Source organism: Dermacentor silvarum, chromosome 9 (assembly GCF_013339745.2).
Source record: "Dermacentor silvarum isolate Dsil-2018 chromosome 9, BIME_Dsil_1.4, whole genome shotgun sequence".
NCBI classification, from domain to species: Eukaryota; Metazoa; Arthropoda; class Arachnida; order Ixodida; family Ixodidae; genus Dermacentor; species Dermacentor silvarum.
This window is the reverse complement of record NC_051162.1, coordinates 93,912,048-93,932,575: the sequence shown is the minus strand read 5'-3', so window position 1 is coordinate 93,932,575 and position 20,528 is coordinate 93,912,048. Positions and strand designations below refer to the sequence as shown.

General features: G+C 45.0%; 1 protein-coding gene across 1 annotated transcript in view; it reads left to right on the top strand.

Moving 5' to 3' along the window:
- The window catches only part of LOC119463358 (serine/threonine-protein phosphatase 4 regulatory subunit 4), a 48,833-nt gene that overhangs the window by 1,570 nt on the left and 26,735 nt on the right, over positions 1 to 20,528 (top strand). Inside the window, exons 3-9 of the mRNA XM_037724172.2 lie at positions 493 to 601; positions 2,317 to 2,390; positions 4,259 to 4,365; positions 4,782 to 4,889; positions 9,101 to 9,222; positions 9,400 to 9,510; positions 12,732 to 12,880. Coding sequence (XP_037580100.1) covers positions 493 to 601; positions 2,317 to 2,390; positions 4,259 to 4,365; positions 4,782 to 4,889; positions 9,101 to 9,222; positions 9,400 to 9,510; positions 12,732 to 12,880 — 780 coding nt within the window. The remainder of the gene's footprint in view (positions 1 to 492; positions 602 to 2,316; positions 2,391 to 4,258; positions 4,366 to 4,781; positions 4,890 to 9,100; positions 9,223 to 9,399; positions 9,511 to 12,731; positions 12,881 to 20,528) is intronic.

The window sequence follows — 20,528 nt, the reverse complement described above, 5'->3', positions numbered from 1 at the left end:
GCTGCTTAGTTGAAATGCAGGTTATCTAGTGAAAGATGTCTATATGTTAAGTGGGACGCGACCAGATGCCCAAAAATACCGATTCTCACAAGAATTCGACTGCAAGAATGTTTTGCCTATTCAGAAAAAAGTCTGGGCCTTACACGAGTAAATACAGTTATTGGTGTCTGAGGGAGTTATTCAGATAGGGACAGCTCATTAGACGCAGCTACACTTAAGTTCTATGAGAACTTGATTCTGTCCAGCGGCTGAACGGCTCCGCGCTTGACTTTCTCCTGGTGTTCGCCAGTGAGAGAGGTCTTGTTCGCAGACTCTAATCCTCTGTAACTGAGGCCCTGTTTATTTCCCTCTCCTCAACCCTTTCCATAAGACTTATCCGCTTACTGAGCTCTTCAGTCCGCTAAGGAATGTCACTCCCTACCTGCATAGTTGGTACCAGCGAAATGACCGTGTGACTGGGCCGTTGTGAGTGCTTACAAAATTGACATGCAGGAAGGCAAGTCACTGGTTCGACTCTTCGATGGTGGCACGTTGGTATCCCAGTCCTTCGCACAGTCACTTCTACAGAGCATCCTATCCAGCGTAGAGAGCAGAGACCCTGGTACGTACGTAGCGTGTCAACTTATTCTGTTTAGCTGACGATCTTATATTTAAGGGAGGGGGGAGAAGGCCTTCTGCTTAATACGTTTCTCCATCTGGTCAACCCTTTACGGATGAGTGCTGCCTACAGACAAAAAAACAATTTTTTTTTCTTGTTGAGTTCTGGTTTTGAGTACGGAGGTTATTGGCTAAATGTCTTTGTTGTTCGTTGGACTAGACCAATGAAAAACAGAGGACGAAAAAGAAGAAGTTTGTCCTTTTGAAAGCATGGTCAGAGATGAAAAATCGATGCAACATCCCCAGCTTCAGTAGTATCAGACAGTTAATGTAGAGGAAATGCAGTGTGCAGCTCTGTGAAACATCTGACAAGAACTGTCCTTGCAAGCGTGTGAAACCATAGGTGCCTTGGGACAGTGGCGTAGCCAGGGGGAGGGGGGGGGGGCACACTTAGCATTTCCCCCCCCCCCCCCCCCCCCAAAAAAAGAATTTATGGCTATGCCCCTGGCTTGGAATAAAGCTGATTTTGGTTTTCTGCCTGGCGTTGGCCCACAGGAAACAAACTTTCTGCTGGAAAAGATTCCGTCAAGTATTTTTCTGTTCGTTGACTATCCTTATTCTTGGTGTATTTCGCAAATTTCGACGAAAAATAAATTTTTCCTTTGGATATTTTTATGTCTTGTCCTTAAGAGGAAGCTTTAGCTCGGGCACGCTGCCTATTCAAATACATGTAAAATGAATAAATGCATTTCTGAGATAAAACTCAAAATAATTTTTCTCAACAACCTCTACACCAAATTTGATGAGTTTTATCTCAGAAATGCATTTATGCATTTTACATGTATTTGAATAGGCAGCATGCCCGAGCTAAAGCTTCCTCTTAAAGGGGTTAATGGTTTCTTTTGTTGTTGGACCTTGAAAGGGACCTTGTGTTGTGCCTTGATAGCCTTTGTAGAAGGGGGAGCAGATTTCAACGTAGGGGTGGAATAGGCCTTCGGAAAATGCAGAACGAGCGCGTCACATGCCATGATCGCCAGTTTAATTCTCCAGAAAGTCTCATGCTCATGCATACCTTCCAGCTTTCATTTGGGAAGTTTATGAATTTGTGCTCGTATTAGGAATGTTGCGTCAAGTTTAAGGCATGATTTTTGTTCACAAAAAAGGTTTCGCTCGTTGGTCAGCGAACCTTCCATCGGAAGTCTTCTGATGGTCCTTCTGCTGATGAACGCAGAAGGGGTGCTTACCTTGAGCAAGTTTACACGGACAAGTTCCTGAAGCTGCTGCTGGAAAAGCCAATGTAAACTAACTTCAGTGTGTTGCTTATCACTATTTGCTATGCCAAGTTTGTGGCTGCTTGTGTCCTGTGTCCAAAGTTCAATCATCTTTAACAAAACACGTGTGCTGTCCCCTCCCTCCCCCTCTTTATTTTAGTATTGTGTCAATGAATGAATTTTAAGGTTCCCAGATTGGCAGGTATGCTCATGATGCATGGCATGTGCTCCTCTGACTTCTTCCTGCTTTGCATCTTTTTCACCTTTACATGCAACAGATGATGTTGCCAAAAACGTGCTTTTTAACTGACTTTTCATCGTGCGAGTCCTTCTTAAAGCCCTTCTGTGCACTACTTTCCTTATTGATTCTTTTGCTGGTTGGCAGAAACTCAAACAGGGCAAGTATTCTTTTTGTTCACACTTCTTTATTTACTTTTATTTTGATTAGTGGTGGCGACTGCCTGGGCCGACACGCTGCTGGATGTTCTCGAGCTACTACCGAGAGCCACAATATCGCAGCAGGTGAGTCGTGCATTCCTGACTGTGATTCAGTGTCAGAAAAGACAACCTGTGAATTTAGGACAACTGAAGGTGAGCATATTAGTGAGGATTCGTGGTATTGAAAGGCAGATGTGCAGGCACGGATATAAGGAAACGTCCATTCCATTTTCATCACGTCCGTGTTTGCACAGCTGCCGATCAGCACCAAGAACCTCTGCAATAAGGTGTGAAATCGGGTCAGTTGGTTCAAGTTCATGGTGAAAGCAGCACGAAAGGGCAGCGCACATAGAGAAAATAAGTGCGCAGTCCTTAGTCCAGCACTTGTCCTGTGTACTTCTTTTACCTAAGTAGCCGTCCCATTTTCACCGCCCTTGTAATCAACATGAAATTCTGAACGCTTGTGTTACAGCCACCACATTACAGCGAGTCTTCATTAAACTTGTCGTTACCCTCTGCTATCTGCCAAGAGACATTTTCAGCAGATGGGATGATGGGTAAGCAATGAGGCGTAATGGGAATGTGACCTGTCAATCACGAATACAAGAAGACACTTGCCCTTTTTATTGAAGGAATGCACTGAGTGTTTGTAAATGTAGATTTTTTTTTTCACGAGACTAACTTACTAACCGAAAATAGGGCCATGAAGTCACGTGAACAGCTCGTGGTGTCTCATATTCGAAAAAATGGTTTGCTGCTTATCAGTGAGGCAACTGTTAATCTTGGAGAGAGCGAATTCAATTAACCAGCAGACTTCTTTAAATCCATGTATTTTTGTCAGGAGATCAACATATAGTGTCAGGGTGTCTAGCAACCTGGAAAACCTGGAAAGGTCATGGAATTGTTGGCGAACTTCTTGTTTTACCAACATTGAAAAAAAAAGGGGAATTTTACGTGGGGTTCCTCTGCGACCCTTATGGATTCTAAAAACCTGTAGAGATAAACTCATCTGGAAATCCATACGGGTTTCCGTTGTAGCTGCGAGGTACTCTTATATGAATGACAATGCAGTGGACTCTGGATAAACAAAACTTGCTTAAATGGAAATGCCTGATAAATGGAACAATCATATCAATTTATGTTTGCCACCCACAGATTCAATGTTGGCAAACTTCAGTGAAATGGAACCCATCTTTTTTTGTGAACTTTGGGTAAACGAAACTAACCTGAACCACCACTTTGCATCATTGGCGTATGGAACAGCAAAGGTCTGCCAAACATGCCAAATGGTGATGCTATAAATAACAAAGAAAATCCAATCCATCAGGCAGTTGAGGGAAAGATTATGTAAATTAAAGATGTCAAAGTTGCTATGGAGTTTCCATCATGAGGATTTCATTATAATGACCCCTTAGCAGGAAGAGATCACTAAGGAGTAGGTAGGATCTTGCAGTCGGGCTGCAACTACTGTTTCGCTCACCCTGCCAGGTTCACCTCAGATGATGCCCTTGTTACTTGCTTTGAAGACACAGTTGAAAATATAATGGGTGAAGTTCGTGGCAAAGACTATGGTTCTATTGACGAAGGCATAAATATTACTGTTACAGTGCGTGTTACTGTTTCGGACCTGATGGTAAAACATACAGTTGGAAAGTCTGCAGTGCCATTTTGAATGCGAGGAGTGCATACAATTATCGGGAATTTTATCGCACTTAAACGCAAGCTTGTGCAAAGAAGCTACAGTATTACTAGAGTGCATTGAAGTCTCGTTTTTTCACCACAGTAATATCAAAACAGCCGGATGCTTTTCAAATGAAACGATTCTTGACGATTTTTGTGCCCTTCACTTAATTGAAACTTTGGATAAATGGAATTTCTGTCTCTTTCCCTTTAAGCTGAGCCTACTTATTTATATTTCATGAAACTATGTCTACGACTAAAAATGTCTGCAGGTATTGCCAGTGGCGGTGCAGAAGGGCCAGGTGTCCCAGTCACCCCTGTCCCGCCTCGTATCTTGCCGTCTGTTGGGTGCAGTGGCTGCACTGCTGGAGCCAGTTGTGTAAGTGCTCTTTTCATCGCTCATTTTGCATTTAAGGGCCGACCGAATAGAAATTTCAATTTCGCTAAATTGGTTATAAATAAGAAGTTGTATGCTAACAAAGGCAATCTTGGCACACCTGCATGCAGGTGAAAGGTGATGATGCACTTAACTATATTGAGGCAGGCATTCTCCAAATGCACCTTTCTGTATCTCAGCACTGTTCACATTCAGAGTTCTGTTCATTGGCGTTGGCTGCAGATTGGTTGGCTCTGAGTTTTTGTTTTTTATTGTAATGGTTATTGGATGCAAGAAACAAAGTTACGTTCCAACTGCGACATTTTTTTGTCAAGATTAACTTGTAGTTCTTCATCTGTGCTTTTGCAGAGGAATGAAATGTTTGCTTGCAGCCTAATTTTTCTGGTTGTGTTCAAAAGGGTGCAGAAGGAGCTGCTGCCACTGGCAGAGTCCCTCTGCCGGGACCCTGATCCGGACGTTCGGGCCAGCATGTGTTGTCAGCTGGGTACTCTCACTCGGTCTGTCGGGTGAGTGCCTGCTGCTTACCATTATGATGGAGTTCAAGGGACACTGAAGAGCAATGTTATTTGAGCTGCTATTTTCAAATTTAAGTGGTGCTAGCAAATTACCCTTTGTGAGCTACCCTCAAATTACCTTCAATTTACTGTTGAAAAACAAACAACAAGGCCACCCTTATTGTGAGAAGAATCCTGGTATGCCAGAGAAGATGGGAAAGTGGAAGACGGGTGGCGGTGCTGCCTTAACGTTTCTGCACCATCTCGCCGTGGTATCATGAATTTCGACGGCATCTGCTCAGGCTTAGTTAATTATTTATCGCTAAAGATGCACTAAATTGTATTATAAACGACTCCAGCGCTGAATTTTCGAAAAACACTGAAGCACCAAGTTTACAAATGCATAACTCGGTATTAAAAAACGGATATCGCAGTTCTGTAAATTGCATCTGTCGGAGCAATCTGAATTGGACAAATGTCATGAGTGAGTTTGCAAGCTTAGACAAAATTGTTACAGCATTACTGAGAGTTTTGTGAGAATCCTACTCGCACATCAGTGGTAAATTATGGACTGGTATGTAATACTACATCAATATTGTCTGCTCTAGATATCTAAAAAGTTGCGCAGAAATGGGATGCATGTAACATTTTATTGTCGAGTTACAGAGTTGTAAACTTGATGCATCAGTTTTCTCCGATTGTTCAATCTTCAAGAATTTTTTAAAGAAGTAATTAGAGCATTTTTAGAAAGTAATTAGATAAAACAATCAGTGAGTTTAACAATGGAAGAGGGTGAGGAAAAAGCCACAAAGTGAGAGCTTGAAAAACGTTGAACCCCCGACAATATATGATAACGAGGCATGGAAAAAAATAAACACATGCTATAAAACAAAATAAAAAGTGATAAATGAAGGTGCAGCATGTCATCATGCATAATATAAACACCACAGACCCATATATGTAATGAACGCTTAGACTTATACTGTGCAAATAAAAATATACTGTGCATACTTGTTAACGAGAACCGAGCAATGGCAACAACAGCAAGATAAGTTAAGTACAAGTTCCACAAGTGGTTTAACACGTCAAAGTAAAAAAAAATTCACAGGCTGTCAACACAAGGAACCTTGATAATGCACTCAAGTTATTGCTATAAACGCGAAAGGATTACCATATTTCGACGATTCTAATGACACGCCCCTGAATATAATGAGCACCCAATTTCCATAGGTTTATAATAGGAAAATAAAAGTGGCACCGGAATGTAACATGGTGCCTGATATATAAAAGAAAAATATAGCATGCCCCTCAAGTTCGAAAAAAGAAAAAGACATGCAGAATTTACCTTCACAGAAAGGAAACGTTTAAATGAGCTTACATAATGAAAGCGGCGCGTCGTCACCATTTGCGCTTCGTTGGCCACAGATGCCAAGCACACAGGTGGGTTATTTTCGAGTGATCGCATATCAATCAGCCTTGTCAAAGTGTGCGGCCAAGAGCATTCCTGGCAGTGTGCGCAGATAGAGAGCTTAGCGTTGCACCAGAAACGATGGCAGCCGTGTACGTCGACCCATCTGATGCCGAGCTATGGGAAGTCTTGCGAAAGAGATCCTGTGAAATCTCGTTTACCAAATTAACAAACTTTTCAGATTAACAAACTTTTCAGAAATCCTCTTCTGACTGCTTATAGTTTCAGTGTAGAAATATTTCAGTACTATGAACTAATATTCCAAAATCTGGGGATTCTTAGATTTCCCTGTAACCTGCCGTGGTTGCTTAGTGACTATGGTGTTAGGCTGCTAGCACAAGGCCGCGAGATCAAATCCCGGCCACGGCGGCTGCATTTCGATGGGGGTGAAATGCGAAAACACCCGTGTAATTAGATTTAGGTGCATGTTAAAGAACCCCAGGTGGTCCAAATTATTCCGGAGTCCCCCACTACAGCCTGCCTCATAATCATATCGTGGTTTTGGCATGTAAAACCCCATAATTTAATTTTTTTTAAAGATTTCCGTGTATCCTTTATGGCAGCCTGAACAGTAAATAGGCTAGCAGACAAAAAGGCGCAGAAAGCAGACACCGCAGCGTGTGGCTTTGGAAAATCCGAGACCGTGTCATAGGAAAAAAGAACGTTGGAAGGGGACTTCTTTTTTTTTCTATTGCAAAAGCGACGACAGCATCAGGTTTCGTGAGTGCATGCTCCACCCAGACAAGTGTTGCCTAGCAACGGAGGCCCGTCTATTCTTTCTTTCCCCCTTCTTTTTGTGCACGCATCATCTTTCTTTTGCACTTCTTTCTGCGGCCGTACCAGCTACGCGCATGGAGAAATGTAACCTCCATGCTCGCGGGGATGCTATATGGTCGCGCTTTCCAGACAGTGTCGTTTACACAGCACTTGCACTTTGGAATAGTTGGTGTCTGCCTCAAACGATACAGTTGCGGTCTCCACGGCACGGAATGTGAAACACGTCAAACAAAAAGAAACAGTATTCTCTATAGGCAACAGGAAGCTTCTTCTTTATAAATGTTTTTCTCGGCTTCAGCATCTCTTTTGCCTGTGCCACTTTATATTCAGTAAAACCTCGTTAATTCGACCCTCGTTAATTTGGAAAATTGGATAACTCAGACTCGTCCTCTGGTCCCGGTCGGCGTATGCATTATTCAATGCGATCAAACTCTCGCTAATTCGGAGCTCGGCGAGCGAAGAGCGCCGCAAATGTGCGACGCAGAAGAGCAAAAACGGCGCTAACATCCAACTGAAACGAAGCAGGCGGAGTTCGCATCACATAGTCATCAGCGGAAATCGTACCTGAATGACAGCAATGCCGGAACACTTCGTGCCTATTTGTGCCTTTAAAGCATCTATTCTTGCTTTTACCGCTGTTCATAACACTGCATTGGCTGCGGGATTTCATAATTGCATAGTCGCCAGCCATGATCGCGTCACTGGCGGCTGCGGTTTCTTCCGCAGTTGTTGCAGTGAACAGTAGTTTCGTTTTGACTCTGTCCGTGCATTGACGTCAGCCGCGTACCAAAAGAACTGTGTAGTCGCCATCCATGATTGCATCGATAGGTGACCGCGGTTTTGGCCGCACTTGTTGCAGCGAACGGTAGTTTCCTTCTGACTCGGTGCGTGTGTCAGTCGCGTGCCTTCAGCACCGCAAAGTCGTCGTTCATAATCGCGTCAATAGAGGGCGTGGTTTCCTCCGCAGCGGTTGCGGGAAGCAGTTGTTTCATTTTGACTCGGTGCAAAGCTGTTGAGAATGAAGAGCACTGACTACATCGCGATACGGACTATCTCTTTGCGATCACCTAACTGGGGGAAAACATAATCGGGATGTGCATGCGTTAGTGCAAAGCGTGTCGCAATTGAAGGCGCATGCTGCGGCCATGCTGTGAAGGAAGTAGTGAGGCCTCGATCACCGCTGCGAGAGCCAATGAGTCACGAGATGACGAATTTCAGCTTCCTCTCTGCTTTTGTGCAGACTAGCAACAGGATTTGCTCATTCATTCACTAAATAAAAGTGTGTTGACGTAGTAAGCATTTGCTTATTGTTTTCTGGATACCCACAATAATTTGACATTTGGTTAATTCGGACATTCTTTTCGGTCCTGTGAAATCCGAATTAACGAGGTTTTACTGTACATACAGTGCTGCGGTGGTGCGTGGCGGCGGACTCTACGGAAAATAGCCACAGTGCCAGTTGAGAGCCAATGGCGCCATTTTCGGTCATAGCTCATACGTTGACAACTATGGGTTGATGGGCGAAATAGTCATTTTTGGGCCTTCAGTATTATGACCTTTCAGAATAACGAACAATTTGCTGCAGGCCCCTGAAGTTCGTTATATTGCGATTTCACTGTACTCACTCTGTTGTGAAAATACCACCTCCTGTCCAGCATGTAAATCCTGCTTTAGAAGAAGACATGGAGCTGAGTAGGCCACGTTATGCATTCAGCAGCTGACAAATTACCTATTAGGGTAACAGTATGGTTGCTAAAGGCATGGAAGCACAGTCCGCGATGGCAGAGAGCTTGGTGATGCGATGAAATTGGGAATTTTAAGGCATGGGATGTAGTTGGCTGGCACAAAACAGGAGTGAATGGAGATTGCTGAAAGAGGGCCCATTGTTTCACAGTGGACATAATGTAGTCTGATGATAAGGATTAACCAATGCAAGCCATGTGTTCTTGAATGCTGTGTTGTGGTTCTGTGGTTCCAGGCTGGGAATGACAAAGCAGTACCTGCTGCCTTGTCTGGTAGAGCTGTCCAGTGATGCAGACAGTGCAGTTCGGCGTGCAGCGTTGGAGGCTACCGTCACTATGCTGGGCCTGCTGGATGACGGTATGTATTTCTCAGAACAGTTACTGTAGCGAACCCTTTTAGCTCTCAACACGTCCATGGGTCCATAATAGCCAAGTGTGTGTCATTATTCATTTCGTTCTGTCTTCCGTGTTTTTTCACTCCTTCAGCCAACTTTCATGCTTCATTCAGCCAACTTTGGTACTCTTCTGCTTGCAGTGCCGTGCCGGGACAATCTGGTGTCGCTGGTTCTCCGGTGGAGGCGGCGTTCCGCCGGCGAACTGGCTTTCCTGGCTACGCAATTCGGACCCCTCTGCCGTCTGCCAACAGGTGAGACAGCACGCGGCTTTAGTACTGTCAGGTGTGCGAGTGGGCCCGGGCACCAAACGTGACACGACAGTCACAGTGGATGGAGGCTGAACGCTGTGTATTTGGGGCAGGGATTTAGAGTTATTGGACATTACTTTTACACACAAGCAATGATTATGCACAACTCTGCGCTTATGACATGTGGCACGACTAGAGTTCATGCTGGGCGAAGCTCTCGTGTTGAGGTGAACTAATGGCTTGAGATGATCACAATTCGCTCTTTGAAAGGGCCCTTAGCTGAAGACCATGCCGGGACGCACACACTGCACTGGTGATCACGAAATCACATAGCCCAGCCTGGCACTGCAATCCTTGTGACTGGCTCACGAAGGCATCCAGGGCTGCAAGTTCCAGGTGAGGAGTAGGAGAAGATGGGGAACCTTAGTCCAGGAAATGCAAGCTCGGGACAAAACCGGAAAAGTGACTGGAACCACAGGTCCAATGAGACGCATCTAAGAAAGAGACGCAGGCACCGCTGGCCCCGCTCTTACTGGAGATGGCTATCCAGACAAAATACGGGGGCGCAAGAGGCTGCTGTCATACAAACTTCCCATAACTCTCCAGATTTCAGAATGTGGCTAATCCTGATGAACCTGACAATGAAATGGCGCAGACGGCGTCTGCTCTTTATCGTCGGTGCTGACCGTAGTCCAGCCGCGTTGAGCCAACGATGGCTACGTGCGAAGTGATGATCGAGTTATGGGATACACGATCCTTTCATCTGTCATACAAATCGGCCTTGCAGTTGCCCACCTGCCATAAAGTTGGAATAGCGCTACTGTATTTTGGAGAAAAATTGGATAGTAAACCTTTCTATGCAATAAACGATTGCCATAAAGTACTGGTCCACTATTAAACTGAGAACTTCATTTGTATTCAGTACAACATAACGTCACTAATTCATTAGCATCAGAGGGAAAAAAGGCACTTCATTATATTCAACAGACATTGTATTGATAAAAAAATATTATCCAGACCTTCATATACTAGCACTGAGCTGTAATCGGTGCTAGCATACTACTTCGCAATTCCCTTTAATAAGTATACCTTGTTTTCTGTGTACCAAAGTTACTGATAGCTTGCTACATTCTTGTTATGCAGTGCGGGAAGACTCCCGAACATGTGCAGCACTGTATTTTGTTGCGCCACATTTGTAAGCATTAAATTTTGTGAAATATATTTTGTAATTCGATATTTGGCAATTTTTTTTCTTGATTCGATTTTATATTCAATTTGACATTTAACTTATAACGACTTATAAAATTTGACTTATAACGTAACCACTTATAGTGCAGGACTGGATATAGTGCGGTCTTTTCAGACTCCCGTTAATTTTCCCATAGCACTCCATGTATACGCACACCGCTTACAATGCAGCCGCATGAGACGAAATACCAGTTATAATGCGGCTTCCGCGGGAAAATCTCGCCGACAAGGGCGGCAGCGAGCACGCTTCTCAACAAGATGCGTGCTGCCGGCCGGCGTATGCATTATTCAATGCAATCAAACTCTCGTTAATTCGGACTTATTTGGCCGCACATCGGTTAAATTGGACTACTTTCGGAGCTCGGTGAGCGCGGAGCGCCGCAAATGTGCGACGCAAAAGAGCAAGAACAGCGCTAGCGTACAACCGAAACGAAGCGGCGGAGTCCGCATTGCCACAGCCATCAGTTGAAATCGTACGTGACTGACAGCAATCGCGGAACGCTTCGAGCCTATTTGTGTCTTTAAAGCCTGTATTCTTGCATTTGCCACTGCTCATAACACCGTGCTGGCCGCGGGCTTTCGTAACTGCGTAGTCGTCATCCACGATCGCGTCGATAGCGGCTGCGGTTTTCTCCGCAGCGGTTGCGGCGAACAGTAGTTTCGTTTTACTCGGTACGCGCGTCGGCCGCGTGCCTAAAGAACTGCGTAGTCGCCATCGATGAACGCATAGATAGCGACCGCGGTTTCGACTGCAGTTGTTGCAGCGAATGGTAGTTAATTCGTCCAGACTCTGTGCGTGCGTCGGGCGCGTGCCTTCAGAACCGCAAAGTCGCCGTTCGTAATCTTGTCGATAGCGGTCACGGTTTTTTCCGCAGTGGTTGCGGCAAACAGTTGTTTCGTTTTGACTCGGTGCAAAACTGTCGAGCTTGAAGAGCACCGGCTACGTCTCGATTATGTTTTCGCCAGTTCACTGATGAAAACATAATCGCGATGTGCGTGCGATAGTACAAAGCGTGTCTGCATGCTTGGTCTACATGTTTTGCATACGTGAAGTGCTTGAAAATTGTTTTTTTGGTTATAGTGCGGTACCGCTTATAGTGCAGATATTCGCGACTCCGGCAATTTACGTTATAAGCGGTCTACACTGTAGTACAATGACTATGTGTAACTTGCTGTCACAGTGTGCAATAATGGTAGGACAAGGGATGTCTCTGGGGAAAACATTTAGATTAGGGGACTCATTGATAAAGGGACTTATTGTCTTGGACAGCAATTGCTGTTGCAGTGGCCATTTGTCCCACGTCCACAGCCTCGTTTAAGTGCAATACCTTTTTAATTGCATAATAGTGGTGTCTGAAACGCGTGACATCATGTCGCCCATGCTTCCGGAGAGCCTGCTGTCTCATATTGGTGCTCTGGTAAGCCAGTGCCACTTTGGAGTTGGCTTTTACCTATAGATGTCACACTTCAAATTAAGTTCACTGGAAGGAACTCGGCATTTTCAGTGCAGTTAAAGCTCGTGTGCAGTGCATTTTGTTGGTCTGAGGACGAACTTGGAACATCGCTGAGCTCCAAAGACGTGGCCTTAGAGAAAATGGGGGCACCACCCCGTTGCAGTCTTTTAGTTTCCTACAACAATTACATGAGGGAACTGTGGTGCTAGGGTCCATCGAAACTGCAAGTACGGCAGTTCAGCAAAAATGGGAATGGTAGGAAGCACATGGATTTTACTAAACATCATCATTGTGGATTCCTATGACATTGTGTCTTTGCAAATAGACCATTTTCGAGAGTTGCGTGAGGATGAAAAATGTCAGGGGATGCGAGAGAGTCGGGCATCCCTAAAACGCTTTGCTTTGTGCTTTGCTTTACATAAGGATTAAAGCATTAAAGCTGAAAAACTTAGTCTAGTTTCTTACAAGCCTTCTTGTCTGTGGCATTTGACAGGTGCCGTCTCACGTAAGCCTTTCTTGCAGGAATTGTGGAGAAGGATGGCTGGCTTGTGGAGCTCTACCGAGAGTTGTCGACCGCCGGATTGTGTGTATCCAAGAGCAGTCCAGACAGAATGCCCACTTCGCAAGCTGCCGGCACCCGTTGTCGAAGGACTTGCGCCCACTTCTTTCCTGTAAGGCTGATCTGGACATTGTATTCCACTTCGCCGCTGCATGCACTGTTGTGTGTGCATCTTGATTTGGTACAAGGGGAACCGATATTAAAGAGCATGCCTGCCTAGCATTCGAGAGTGTCTGTTGTTGCTTTTGAATTAATGACCTCCATCAGGCTTGAGTGTGTGTTTTGAATTGGGTCACAGCAGACCAATATTCTCTCAATGATGGGAAGGACTAAACACTGCCAAACTGTTAGCTAAGAATCTACCTTTTTATTGAGCGTATTTTTGCCGAGAAAAAGAAGCAGCACTCAAATCACAGGGATGACGGCAAGCACAGTCATCAGTCGTCGAAATTTGATTTGTGGGTCAAGTGCATTAGCTAGTTATTCATGACTCATCGTACATTGCAGTGTAATTGCTGGCGGTCGCATGTGTTCGAGAATGTAAACCACTATTTGCATCACGCAGGCAGTTTAATTAGCCAAGACTCCTTCATTATAGAATCCGCGACAACATTCAGGAAATTTCAGATACATGTCACCACGTCTTGCACCGAGGGATAACTTTGCAACAGTAGTTAGCTGATAAAAAATGGTCACCGGAAAAAGGCCAAACAATGTACACCTGTCAATATGAAAGACAATGTGTGCCTTGTACTTGAAACCATTTATTGTTGTTCTCATTCTTGAAAAAAAAAAAGTAGACTTGTGTGACTTAGCAGTATCTCAACCCAAATTTAAGCAAAGCAGACCTTCAAGTGTCAACTGTGTCCTCAAGCTGTGTGTTGTCCTTATCCTGTTGTTTTGGGCCATAATTAGTCACCAACTAGTTCATGTGTGCGTCTTGTTGCAGTTTAACCACACAGGACTGTTTTGTCCTTAACTTGTCTTGACTAATGTAAAACACATGAAGGGTCGGTGTGAGTCCTTTTTCATCATCTGTTAACCCTAGGGGTGTGCAAATAGTGATTTTTGAGACCGAATCAAATAGTGCCAGAATTGAATTGAATATTGCATAGCTTTTGAATAATCAACGACCATTGTCACAATTAATATAAAACAATGTTCACATCCTAGTATTCTTAGTTAGCACGTTTCTGTCATTAGGTAGCACGTTATGAAGCATTGTTTACCAAAAGCACTAATGGAGCATTAGGAGCAGACAAGTAGTTTATTCGCATGCACAGGACTCTTCAGAGAGTATGAATTATCGCTGTATAGCCTGTAAAGTTTAGCTACCTATAAGTGATCTAGCCTGCTCTATTACGCATGTTCTTATTTTTATGTTTATATACTACACTCATGGGCGTGAAAATTTAACGTACCTTTTCTCTAATTTTATGTTTAATTGGGCGCAATTAATGTTTCGAAAGGTATTAAAAAAATATTCACCTTTACGAATAGCGAATATTCGATTCGAAGACCAAATCGAATACAGTCGAACCCGGGTATATCGAACTCGCCAAAAAAAGTTTATTAGTTCGATATATGGCATAATTCGATATAGGCCCGCTATAGGATTTGATGACGCAAAGACACATACCAATAAGAAAAGTACTTTATTAATATGGTGGCTTACTTGCGTGCCCTACTTTGGAACAAAATAGTCCTGGATTTTCTTCTGTTTCAACGACTTCGCTGCCTGCGACAGCATGCACGCCTCCACGCTGTCCAATGAGTCGGAGCAGCTGAGGCCGCAACCTTCTATATTCACGCAATAGCGCCAAACCAACGAAAGTGTACTAATCACTTCGGAGGATGTAGGCAATGGGCCATCGTCAATTTCCTTATTGCTGTCGCTTTGGCTCGTGGTCGGCACGACGTCTACAACGTAGTCCTCATCTTGTAGCTGTTCACAGAGCGCATCATCTTGTAGAAAGTTCACAGAGCGCCAACCGGCAACACCACCAGCACGGACCTCGCTGAATGAGGACTCGAGGAAAAGAGGCAGCAGCAGGCACACAAGCATAAAGAAAGAAAAAATGGCGCTCACTTGTACTGCCTCCGCGCCTCGGAGAAAGCACGACGGCCTCTGATTGGCTGTAAGCGCTGCGAGCAGGCCAGGATCATTTTTTGCAGGGCAGTGTTTGCCCGCGCACAGCCGGATCTAAACCACTTTTTCTAGGGTGGCGCCGGCAGTTTTCCCCACCACCGTGAGGGAAAGCCAACTTGCTGGGGCACTTTTGAGGCACATGGAGTTTGATATATCGGTTGTCGTTGCTATTTTCGTTCGATGTAACAGTATGTTTTGCTATATATTCTCAATGTAAATTTACCGTGTTTAGAAATTGTTCGATACACGGGATAATTTGATATAAACGGGTTCGATATAGCTGGGCACGACTGTATTCGCACACCCCTAGTTAAAAACTGTCAAGCCACATAATTCATTGCACGTGCAATCAGTGATGAGATGGAAAATTGTAACCTTAGTAAGATGAAAGGCCAATTGCAATGTAATCTTGCTTTGGCTAAATTGTTTATAAATGTGTAGTATATACTATAGTACAGGAGAGCGTGTTCATACGTTAAAAAAAAAAAAAAAAGCCGCCACGAAAACATACTAACCAGGAAAACTTACGATCCGTAGTCACTAAATAATTTGACAAACTCAACTGTAGTTGACATCTATGTAATTCAATGCATGGCACGAATCATTGGAGCACAAAAGGAGACGCACATCATCTTTCTTGCATTGCATAGTGTTTTAAGACGGGCACAGGAAACCAAAACTAAATCGAGCTGGTTGCTAACACGGGAATACAATGTCACTAGAGTGAAACATGACTCTCACTTCGCGCCGCCTTTAGCAGTGAATAGCGGCGCATTTGGGTTATCGCCTACTAAAAGCATGCAGTACGTTGCCAACGGCACTATACTCCGTGCACTGTGAAACAGTTACGGGAAGATGCTTATCGCAATAGGTTGGCAGTGATAGCTGTGACTGCAGGGTGCAATGGCCCGGGAGATTTGCTGGTACCGGAATAGGAAACTGAGTACGTGCCGACTTTATAACATGAGACAGACAGGTGAGTATTGTGGGGAAGCTGCTGCAACAGGCAGCTACTTTTCTCGATTGCACATGCCTTGTGCTTTTTCTGGTTTACACGGCGTCTAGCAGTCGGAAGACGTATCATACGACTGCACTTCGGCGATGTACTGAATGTTGGTGCTGAACGATAGTGTTTTCGCATAACCTATGAACCGGTGAAATTTAACTCTATTGGGTCATTAGTTGTGTTCTTGATTGTGAACTTTGGGGCCGGGAAATCCGTACATAAAGGGACCAGTATCAACAAGGTCCTTCTGTACCATTGAAGCCATCTTGGCAATGCTGCAGGGCTGGTAAATGTCTAATTTTCTTATTAACAGCATAGCACTTAAGCGGGCGAGGCCTTCGTCCTGCTGTGGACATAAATATAGGCTGATGATGATGAAGCGGACAATGTGTGCACCTGGTGGTTAATGGATATGACGCAAATCCCAGATAATGATCTCTGAGATTTTCAGTATGCCGCCAGCGTTGCCTATCAAGCCACGCAGAGGAGCTACGCTGGTTTTGAACGTTCCTGGTTCTGTGTCATTTTCGGCGATCTGAAAGGCAGCATTTTCTTCCAGTTTTGTTTTTAAAGAAACGTCTATTTTTGCTAGCTTTTCGTGGCTCATCCGCGTGTACTTTAAGCATAAAATTTTGCATGGAGGCTGCTCTATATCTATGTTTTCTGAAACTATGCATTTTAAGCTGCCCAAAGTTTAGTTGCAGTTGACTTTAAGGGACAAGAGTAAGGTTATGTTGATTGGAGAGTGCATTAGTGTCTGATCTGAAATCCTAGTTGAGATATAGGGGTTAGGGGTAGGTTTTGAGTTTTTTGGAGCGTGGCTAACTGGTGGTTTGTTAGGTTAACAGAATGGATGGTACTACAGTATAGACCACTTATAACGTAACCGCTTATAGTGCAGGACCGGATATAGTGCGGTCTTTTCAGACTCCCGTTAATTTTCCCATAGCACTCCATGTATACACGTATCGCTTATAGTGCAGTTGCGGGAAACAAAATACCGGTTACAGTGCGGCTGCCTGGGAGTACGGAAGTCAGCGGAGACGGCGAACACTTCCCTCAAACGGGCGCCCCAAGGAGTGCTCGAGGAAGAAAGAGAGATGAAGTGGAGGAGAAGGGCACGTGGTGCGAACGAACAGCCAGTGAGGCTGAAACCAGAATCTTGAGTGCGAGTCGAGAAATATCACGGCGCGCATAGCGAGCGAGCACCACGAAACTGCCAACGCTCGCTTCACGATAACGGCAGTAAACGAAACTTCAGTGTGCCCGCACATCACGGCGAAGGGCGCACGCGGAGACCGTGGAATGTGAGGGAGGAGCGCGGCAGGGAAGCGGATTTCACCTCGGCAACTCTGCCGCTTCTGTGGCTCCCCTCGCCCTTCCTCGTAGTTCCCTCACTTTCGACTGTCACCGTACGCGCCCGCCGCCGTGCACGCGCTGCCGCTCCAGCCGGCCCGGCGCCAGCTCGCCGAAGTTTCGTTTTCTGCCGTGGGAAGTGGGCGTTTGCCGGCGTGGGGCAGTTTCGTTGGCCGGCCTGGAACAGCGCCGCTGCTTCCCTCTGCGCCATAGCCGCAGCAGGCAAGGAAGCATAAAGGAGAAAGAAGGGTTCACTGCCGTTTTCTACACGTGGCTACGGTAGCGTGGCTGAGACGTCGGCACGTACACGCATGTTCCAGTGCAACGCAGAATCGGCGACCTTGCCATTTGAGAGAGGGTGAAATTTCCGCCACATTTTTTTTCTTTTCTTCTTTTTTTTCGTTTCGTTCCCGCGAGACATTGAGGGGTCTCTCCTAAGCTGTTACTCTATGGCGGTGCGGGAGCAATGCCGGTCGGAGGCGCCGCCGCGTGATTTGGTTCGAATAACGAGATTCGACTGTAAATTGAATGCAAACGTTCTAGCCGCATTCCTCGACTGTCGCATATGCGTGGCGGCTCAGTGCACATGTTTTGCTTATGTGCGGGCCTTGAAAATTGTTGCTTTGGTTATAGTGCGGTACCGCTTATAGTGCGGATATTCGTGACTCCGGCGACTTACATTATAAGCGATCTACACTGTACATTGATGCTTCTTGTCACAACGGCACCATCTTAGCCAATGTTGATTGTGCAGTGAATCGTTCCATATTTTCAAGACATAGCCTTCACGAGCATCGAAGCTGGCATGGTGGCCCTTGTAGTTTCAAATAATTCATTTGTACAATGCACGTTTCCTCTCTTTCCTCTTCTCTTACTGCTTGCCAAATGCTCAGCTCTGATGGTGAGGACAAGTCGAGAAGGTAATTCCAAATTTCCTGACCTTCTTTTATTTGTTTTTCAAGCTCTAAAGGAGTACTAACAGAAAATTTTATTTTGTTTTTGGGCAGATGTCAACCCAGGAATTACACTGTAGAGTCTGAATTCTTCAAGAGCACAAGTAATTAATCGCATTACATTACCTTATGGCCCAGTGTTTCAGGCATTGTGCCAAGCTCACTATCTTCGCACAGTGTTAGAAACGCTTTCAGATGGCTGTTGAGTCACACGAAATCTTGCGGAGGAGATAGTATCACTGAAAGGGATCGCTTGAGCATATCATCCCTTAATAAAGGTTTTATTCTTTGTGTTTATTTATACTGAAAGCCTAGAGAGCCATTAGGAATTACATAGGGGTGGATGAGTAAACACTGTTTTCATAATTTATGTCAGAATAGGGAGTTTTAGCATGTTCGGTATTCCGGCAAATGCAGGTAATTTGCGTGGATTGCCAGATGGGCAGGGGCGTAAAGTTGAGTGGCTGGAGTGGTGCAGGCACCTGATGGTGAAGAGCGCAACCAAACATAGTGCTAATATTGCAGTAATCAAGTATATTCTACTTTGCTGCTGGTGGAAATTTTCGACAGTGGTGTAATTGTGAACACGATTACGCTGCTTTTGAAAGATTACACCAGCATGGAAGAAGGCTATACTTGGATCTGCATCTGTCTGGTTGAACTTTGCGTCATCAGGTGGCGCCACCAATCTGGCCGCTTACATTTACACTCCCGCTCATCTGGCAAACTGCCCTCACTTGCTGGAATACCGGATGCACTAAAACTCTCTAGTGGTAGTGTTATCAATAACACATGGTTATACATTGGTTAGCGGTAAAAGACACTACAGCAAGAAAAATTGAGATGTGGTCCAAAATTCGTCACTGTCCAGGCAAGTGAGAAAAAGAATTTAACATATGAATCAGTAATACACAGCAGACTTTACAATATTTCCCACTAGAATACTACAAAATAGCTAACTAGAAAAACTCATTGCATAAATAACTAAATATACAGTTGAACCCGAATATATTGAACCTACATATAACAAATTATTGTGTATAACGAACAGCGGTAAAATCCCCTTGAAAATTTTTATATAAAATTTTTATGTTATCTTTTGTTATGAGCCAGTTGTCCGGTGGACAAAGAAGATGCTGAAGCATAGAGCCGACGAGACGAGGAAGAGGTGAAACTGTGGTTCGCCATTTTTGTTGTTGTTGGCCAACTTTCAGTCTCCTTGTACATAGTGTAAATAAACCCCCTTTTCTGTAAATCTCCCCGTAACATCATGGTGGAGGTGCAGTGTACATCACCAGCACATCACGGAACTTCGAAGCGGAAATCTCTTAGGCCCTTTGACCATGTCGACTGAGAGGCCCGCTGCTTCGGCTACCACAGCACCGATTGTCTTGACCCAACTCCGGGACCCTGGCACCTTCTCGGGCACTGACAACATGGATGTTGAAGACTGGCTAATCGAATACGAATGCGCCAGCAAGAGCAACCAGTGGGACCCGACTATAATGCTGGCTAACATCATTTATTACCTCAAGGGAATGGCCCGTGTTTGGTTCCGAACACACGAGGAGGAATTGACCAGTTGGGACACTTGCAAGCAAAAACTGCAGGAACTCTTTGGGAAGCCAGTTGGCCTCCAGCAAGCTGCCAAGAAGGAACTTTCATGCCAGGCCCAAACATCTACTGAACCGTACGTTGTGTACATTCAAGATGTATTAGCACTCTGTCGGCGGGTCGATGACAAGATGCTCGAAGCTGACAAGGTCAGCCACATTCTTGAAGGCATCGCAGATGACGCCTTCAATTTACCCGTATACAAGGACTGCTCGACGGTCGACGACATTATAAGAGAGTGCCGACGCTTTGAAGAAGCAAAGAGCCGTCGTGTCTCACAACAATTCGTTCAGCTCCCTAATACCTACCGCTAGCTCATCGTGTGAAGACGTCCAGCTGCCTGGTGCCAAAAACTTGCTGCGTCTTGTCCGGCGCGAGATTGAGGCTGCGTCTCCGTCGGTTCCCCTGACACGTTCTTACGACGAGTCCCGCCCGGCAGTATCTCTGATTCAAGCTGTCGTACGCGAAGAGCTGGCGAACGCAGGCATCTGTCTGATCTGTTCTGTAAGTAGCCCTACGGTCAGCAATTTCTTTCGACCTCCACGCCCACAATTGACCTACCTCTGATACCGCGACTCAAACCAGTGTCGCACTCATGACGACAAGCCAATATGCTTTAATTGCAATGGAGTAGGTCATATTTCCTGCCATTGTCGCTATCGTCAAATTTCGTTTCCTCGTC